We start from the raw sequence: 8102 nt of genomic DNA, 5'->3' as shown, positions 1-8102 counted from the left end.
CTAATAAAGATGAAGTTGTGTGACCAAAATTGAAATAGATATTCTGCAGTTAAATCCTCTAACATAAATTGCAAGATCCAGTTTAAAATCCCCCAGCTACTTGAAGCTTAGCCATTCCCTCCATGGCAAGACAAAGTATATTCAACATAAAAGGTCATTATATTCTTTAGCACTATGAATACCTGAAGCTCATTTTGTAGCAACCATGAATTTAGTAATGATTCCAAATTAGGCAAGACAAAAAGGTGCACAAACAGGGAACATCCACCTCCAATCCTAAAGTGATCTAAACCAAAAAAATTTAGACATTCAAAATCATCTCAAGTGATAGGAAACAAGGCTCACCCAAATATAATAAGCACACATACTGACTGTGAGATGTTAATTATCAAGTTATTTCCACTTGGAAGCACCACAAGTACAATGCTAATTGAATTTCAAATGCCATCCTGTTCTTCTCAGGACAATACAAGAAGCTCTCACTGTTAGAAAGATATACACGCATTAAATATTAAATCCTCAATACCCCTGAGATGGATATTAACATGAATAGAAAGCTAAATGACGCAATTCGTTCTGTGCAACTGTATCTAAACAATCCTATAAAGTATATGACATTAAACCTTCAAGTCCTGTGAAGTCATATTTATTATGAACCATGTAGTAGTAGTCAAAAATACAATCTTGGAAGGACAAGAGCTCAAACTCACCTCCCACATCAACGATCAAACGAATCAGCCTCAACCCACTTCCAGTAATGCTTTTTACATGAAACTGCACCATCTTTGACCATACTCCCACTAGAATCTCCATACTCATCGTTTTCTTCCGTGCAAAACTCCTCATCAGGCAAACCATCCACTACAGCCTCAACTGTATGCAACACATAGCAAGCAGGCAATCCAGGATACGACGCTGAAACCCTTTCTTCCACCTTCTTCGTATACGAATTAGGCAAAATCTTAACAACCCCATTCTCTCCAAATTCCCCACCAAGCACTGAACCAAGTTCTTCTTTCACAGCACGAAAAGCCGCATCTTCAACTGTCTCTCCAGGCTTCATCTTTTCAGACAACGGCCTACACCGTTGCCTAACAATGCCATTCGACAATTCTTGATGCGATTCGACAAGGACTTTATTGTCCTTTCCAATGACCCTGACAACCATAACCTCAACAGTTCTAAAAGGAGGTATAGCATCAGCTAACAAAGTCTCCCCTTCAGATAACTCTAACCAAAGATTATTAACATTCTTTGTTCCAGGCTTAACGCCCCAAGAAGCAAAAGAATCTGAAGGCATACGTGGCCTTAACCAATCTGAGAGTGATTGTCATTGTCCTGTCTCTCCACACATTTTCAACAATCACTCTCTTTCCAGCTAGCATACAAATCCATGCACAAATACACATCTAGGAGTACACAATAATATCTTGAGATCCAATGGATAACACAAGACACAAAAAGGGAAGCAACCAGTGCGTTAACTTATTTGAGGTGAGTTAAGCAAGGATTGTTCTTTTTTTTTTTGAGTAAAGTTAAGCAAGGATTGTTCTTTTTCGTATTAACCTAAGAAATTTGCTGGTTGATCTGTCGTTTGTTTCTTCTTCCTCCCTTCCAGGAGCCTCAAGATGGTCGTTAGTAATAGCTGTCACTACGAAAACATCCAAGACCATAAAGACTACAAGACAAAATGGTGATCCAATCCGCAGTCTCTCTCTCTCTCTCTCTCTCTCTCTCTCGTGTTGCAATATACAAAACGACCACAATCGAAAGCATCTTGTCTTTGATAAGATCATCAGGTATCACATTTTGATTGCTCAAAGAAAATCCATGTTCTTAATCATGCAGGGCCGAATTCTACTATCTATCATGTAACTTCTATTTTCCAGCCGTATAAGTATCGGTAATCCTATTCACTAAGATTTTAACAAATTGAAAATAACTCACCCAGCATATCTTCCAATCCGCTGAGATCTATAGCTTGTTTGAGCAAAGCTTCTAAAAACCCATAAGTGTTTGCTTTAAAAAGTTGAAGTGCTTGACTAAACGAAAGAAAATTAAGAGTCTCCGCGTAGTAGAAGTGGTTTTCAAGAAGTTGAAAGAAGTAACTTCGCTCGAAAAACACTTTTTGAAAGTTTGGTCAAGCAGAAATTGCTGATCTAATAAGATAAGAAGTGCTTTTCGAATTGGTTAACCAAATACAAACCACCACTCCTCGAAAGTACACTTGTAACAGAAAACACTACTCAAAATAGGCAGGGATTTAAAAGCTTGACATGCTACGTATCACTCGTCTACACAATCCAATCGGACTTCATTGACAGTTAGGCACACGCTTGATGTCTAGTCGAAAATAGTGCAATAATGCCGCATTACAATTTACATACCAATGGGCTTGAAGGGAACACTTCCACTCTGCACGATATGATTAAATTTTCAGCTTTTCTGATAACTACTAGTAATGATAGCCTGGGCTTTGCCCGAAACAATTTAGCTCTCCGACAACAAGAATTATACAAATTTTCTTTTCCAAAGGAGAAAAGGGTTATATCGATTCCTGCTTTTCCAATTTATGCTAGACATTAGACTCTAGTTCACGTTTAACGCGACTTGCAAGATCCAAAGGAGTAACAGATTTTATTCACCAACTTCGGAAATCCTAAGTAAGGCCAAAATCCCATAGAACCAAGCAAACGCCAGCCAAAACAAAATAACGCAGAATAGCAGAGAAGCAGCGATCAGAAGAAATGAAAAAAACAAATTAAAGGCATGGAGAGTAGAAAAATCAAAAACAGTCACCAATTACACAGATAGCTAAAGAACTGGAAGTTAAAACATGTCAGTGCCATAGCGAGAATTAAAAAAACTACGCATACGAAACACAGGCAGCTCCAAGCTTTTCAAGCCTAAGGATACACATTATTTCAAGAATGTTTAGCCTACAATTTGATATCAGTTGAAGTCCTTGATCCTCCAATTGAAGTTTTGTTCACCTAATGGCCAAAGATGTCGATTTTAGCAGATGTGGAACATGAGGATTAGTGGCTAACCTTCAAAGCGTTTTGCTTAATTTTCATACATGTACATACATTATAAATAAAGCTGATGAAACAAAGCAAAAAAACTTAACAAAAACCAATTACCAGGAGTATACAGATTACAGAGAAATAGCCCAGCAGAACAGAAATTAGCTTTACTCCTTAAAAGAGATTGGAAAATAGAACTGACCTTATTACCAATGAAGAGCAGAGGGAGAAAGATTCCACCAGGGAGTATCAAAATTTAGTACAAACAAGACAGGTGTGATGGTAATGATGAGAATAGAGAACATCAGAACACAGGGAGCATAGTATTTGCTACCCACACATCAAATCGGGAAGAAAGGGAGTAGCATGTGTGCGAGATACAGCGCGTGGCCTGGAATTTGAGGTGGGACCTACACAGATAACCTGTGAAATCCTGAAAATACTCTCCCAACCTAAGCTCCTCTTGTTAGCCGCTTCTATGTAAGTAGTAAAGTAATATAAAATAGCACTACAAACCAGGATCTAGTTTTTCTGAATTTGCAGCATATAAATGCCCTATGAAGCTTAACAGAGGATGAAAAGTCGGTCTGGTAGCAGCAACAAAATACCAACAGAATTTAAGATCCACAGTCGTTCGCTTGCACCTAGATTTTACCAACTAATCTAAGAACCAATTCTTATCCAGCAACAGGCACCAGCAAACATCTCTTTCTTCACAAGTGAAAACAAAAGTGTTCCCCAGCATGCTATTGATACAATCAGCACCATAAACACAGTCCACTTAGCACCTTTGACCACTACAACAACTAATGCTATATAAGAAACTGTAGATCACTGAAAGTACAAACTTCTCTCTTGCAGCGCAAACTACATTTACATGTTCACGGAATGACTTAAGGAAGCAACTAGAAATAACAGATATCAAGGTGCAAATAAACATTCCATGGTACTACTTCAATTGTCTCGACTCTCAAAAGCCTAGAAGAAATGGTCTCTAAAAGAAGGCACAACCTCCAATAACCCTTCAGAAGCATCTCATTTATTTAAGATCCTTTGTTTGCTTTTCATTTTTCTTTCTTTTCTCCTATGTTAACTATCCTGTAGTCACGCTGAAGAAGGAAATAAAATAGACGAGAATTCTATCTATCTTAGTCCCTCCCTGATCTATCTATCTTAATTGACTTAAAAAAGGAAATCCTACCAATTCACCTACTAGCCCACGACATCAAATATGCCGTACCAGAGAACTCCTTGTAAGGCACGTCAATCATAAAGAGCTTTGAAGTTAACAACACACAAAAATTTGATGGAATTCAATAGATTAAGACAAATCTTGACATCCTAATCAAGGTGTTCATTGCCATAGAATCAAATCTGGGAGTCTTCAAACGCGCAACCTTTAGCCTAATTTGTCATATAACCAGAAAGCACTAATCCAGGGCATCCGGTTAATTACAAAATCAACTAGAAGTGAAGGACCTTAAACAAAAAAATGGCATCAAGCAAACAGAAATGAAGGAAGCAGGGCAACACAATCAAGGAACACAAGCAAATTTCATTCTGCATCCCCTTGATATTTCTACTCAAAGCACAAAACTCTGTAAAATTCAAATCACCGACAAGATGATAAAAGTCCCAGCTATGTCACAGGCAATCGTCCAATCTTTATATACCCTGATGTGTGTAGAATAGGTAGCGAGCGCAGATTGTTGAATGCAGTAAAACGCCTAAAGTATTTCCTAAAATAATCAGAAACGCCATAAACTTTCCTGAAATAATCATGCAAAACATAAATTGGTCTAAATCATATAAGTTTTTAAGTGGTCACAAGCAAAATATGAGAAACCAAAATCCAAGGGCAGAAACACCCATCATTTTACCATAATAGATTCTACATCCTGTCACTAAAGCAACTCAACGGCTATATCATACACAATTAAAGCGTCAACTTAACAGTCGACGACAGTATGTCTTATTGCAGAAACTTAACTCATAAAAATTGCCCTGAAGCTAAAGAACATACATTAAATATTCTGAACAAGAACCTGGACGATCAACTTCATTCCACATGCTCATGTAGTGACAGTTCTCGTCCCAATTCAATCATTCAGCAATCAAATCTAATGCTGCGCCCATTGTATACTCTTTATATCAATGCCCTCTTTAACCATTTCATAAAGTGGGCTCATTTCCCTCAACTTCTCAACCTGCTTGACTGTAAGATCAACTGCACGATCAATCTCTTCTTCAGTAGTAAACCTCCCAATTCCATATCGAATTGACGTATGAGCCATATCTTCTTCAACTCCCAACGCCCTCAACACATAGGACGGCTCCAAACTAGCACTAGTACACGCACTTCCACTGGACACCGCAACCTCCTTCAGCCCCATCAACAAGCTCTCACCTTCCACATACGCGAAAGATATGTTCAAATTCCCAGCATATCGCCTTTCAACACTTCCATTCACAACAACCCCATCAAGCTTAGACCTTATACCATTCAATAACCTCTCATTCAAACCTTTAATCCTCTTTTCATCATATTCCATTTCCTTCATTGCAAGTTCACAAGCTGCCCCAAACCCTACAACCAACGGTGTCGGTACGGTCCCGCTCCTAATCCCTCTCTCTTGTCCACCACCATTCATCTGAGGCTCAACCCTAATCCTCGGCCTACGCCTCATATATAGCGCTCCTACGCCTTTCGGCCCATAAATCTTATGCCCACTTAACGACATCAAACTTATATTCATCTTGTCCACATCAATTGGTATCTTCCCCAAAGCTTGTGCAGCATCAGTGTGAAAAGGAACATTAAACTCCTTACAAATTTTCCCAATTTCCTCCATAGGCTGAATAACACCAATCTCATTATTCACCATCATAACCGAAACCAACCCCGTATCGGGCCTTATCGCAGCCCGAAGTTTCTCTAAATCAACAAGCCCATCAGACTGAACAGGAAGATAAGTTACATCAAACCCCTCTTGCTGTAAATGACGACAAGAATCAAGAACGCACTTATGCTCAGTTTGGGTAGTAATAACGTGTCGTTTCTTATCTCTATAAAAATGCAAAACACCCTTAACAGATATATTATTACTCTCAGTAGCACCAGAAGTAAAAATAATCTCTTTAGGTGAAGCTTTAATGAGGGTAGCAATTTGGGCTCGGGCAACTTCAACAGCCTGATCAGATTCCCAACCGTAAAGATGAGTTCTTGAATGAGGGTTTCCAAAACGGGAAAGATGATAAGGTAACATAGCGTCCAAAACCCTAGGATCAATTGGGGAAGTTGCTTGCATATCTAGGTATAATGGTCTGCCTGAGATTTTCACACCTTTTATTGTTATGCCATCCACGTACGGTGTTTCTCCCACCGCCGCCGCCGCTGCTGCTGTGGTGGAGATAGGGCGGGACACGTGGCAGAGTTTAGGGATATTGCGGCGTAGCGCTGTTGCCAGATATTTCGACAACATCTCGCCGATTTCTAGTTTAGCCGTTTGTTATCGCAAAAAAATTCTACTCCCTTCTGCCCGATTTAACTGTCTACACTAATTTTCTCTTTGGTCTGTTTAGAAACGAGAGAGCTTCTCACATGAATACTCTCACTTTTAATTTATATGCATTCTTTTGGCTGAGCACCACATTTAAGAAAGAAAAAAAAAATTGAAATTTATGTTTCAAAATAAGTTTAAAAATTTGTGTGACTATAAAATATTCATAACGTGAATTTATTTTTAAATTAAAAAAAAATTATTTTAACACGAATTAAAAAAAAAATAGGTTCAAATAAATTGAAAGAGGAAGTATCTTTTTTCAACCGACTGATAAAAGCGAAAGGGCAATATGCGGATATATAATTTTACATTTTAGAGATTTTTTTTCGCCAATGCTTATCCTAATTGCCATTTGTTTGGACTTGTCCTTCTTTCATATACTCTTTAGTTAAAAAAAAAACACGTAGTTTTACATTTAGGGCTTGTTTGGAAAGCCACCCAGGTAATTAAAATTAGGTGTAATTATACAGTTTGGCCGGTTTATTTGATCAAGTAATTACATAGTTAGGTGAATATTGAGTGTAATTGAGCGAGTGTAATTACACTCTCTAATTCTCAAGGGGGTTGAGATTTGGGTGTAATTACGCCTTGTAATTACTTTTTAGTTTCTTTCTTTTTTGTTTATTTTAATTTATTTTTTATTTCTATTATTTTAATTTATTTTTTATCTTTTAAAATATATTTTTCTTTTTATATTATTTATTTTTCATTTCCTTTCTTCTCATTCCCAACCTTTACTTCTTGTAGTTCCATATAATTGCTCATATTTTTTTTTATATTTTATTCATTTAGCATAACTGTGTTATTATTTTAATTTTTGTAACTACACCTCTTAATATTGGAAGGAATGAGTCATTAACAAACTTGCATATAACGAGTGACGTTATTAAAGTAGAATTTCGTTGTGAATGAAGTTATAGACTTATATTTTTCCTTTCTTTTGAATTATTTACTTAAGTTACGTTGGAACTTATTTATATAATGTTGGAATTTGACATAAGAGTCTTATGTTAAACTTTTTCTGTTGGATTTTGAATTTAGGTTATATTTTGAATTTAAAGTTATTTGCTTTCACATTGCATGTTGTTTATTTTTTACTTACATTTGATGGATTTTTTGTGTTAAACATTTGAATAATCTTATGGCATTATATTTATAAATATTTTGTCAAACATCCAATCCATAATGTTCTCACAAAAAAAGTCTTATTTTAAGTTTTATAATTAATTAAAATTAAATATTATTAATTTGAAAAATATATATCAATTATTTTTTACAATATTAATTACAAATATATGATTATATTAATATATTTTCAAGAAACAATGTGTTATTAAATAACTAGGTTAATATCATTTATAAAGGCAAATATTTTTAAATATTAATTTTACATTTTTTATAATTAAATTTTATTTTAAAATTAAACTAACTGTGTAATTACACTTGTGTAACCAAACGACACGCTTGTAATTACACTGTAATTACGTTATGACAAACAAAAAAGTAATTGTAA

General features: G+C 36.1%; 2 protein-coding genes across 2 annotated transcripts; both read right to left on the bottom strand.

Moving 5' to 3' along the window:
- Positions 1–408: 408 nt before the first annotated feature.
- LOC132637184 (uncharacterized) lies at positions 409–1330 on the bottom strand (the record flags this gene model as incomplete). The annotated part of the gene is made up of 1 exon (XM_060354315.1): positions 409–1330. A coding segment is annotated over one exon (612 nt), but the record flags the coding sequence as incomplete, so codon positions are not given.
- A 3471-nt stretch (positions 1331–4801) lies between these two features.
- On the bottom strand, positions 4802–6636 carry LOC132635295 (cysteine desulfurase, mitochondrial). The gene has a single exon (XM_060351623.1). It carries the CDS (start codon positions 6506–6508, stop codon positions 5147–5149), a length of 1362 nt encoding a protein of 453 aa, XP_060207606.1. The 5' UTR covers positions 6509–6636; the 3' UTR covers positions 4802–5146.
- Between the last annotated feature and the right edge of the window lie 1466 nt (positions 6637–8102).

The sequence above is a fragment of the Lycium barbarum genome, chromosome 4, assembly GCF_019175385.1.
Source record: "Lycium barbarum isolate Lr01 chromosome 4, ASM1917538v2, whole genome shotgun sequence".
NCBI classification, from domain to species: domain Eukaryota; kingdom Viridiplantae; phylum Streptophyta; class Magnoliopsida; order Solanales; family Solanaceae; genus Lycium; species Lycium barbarum.
This window is presented reverse-complemented; position numbering and strand designations above follow the sequence as displayed.

Coding starts and splice junctions, on each gene's coding strand:
- LOC132635295 (XM_060351623.1), bottom strand. CDS start 6,508: ATGTTGTCGAAATATCTGGCAACAGCGCTACGCCGCAATATCCCTAAA.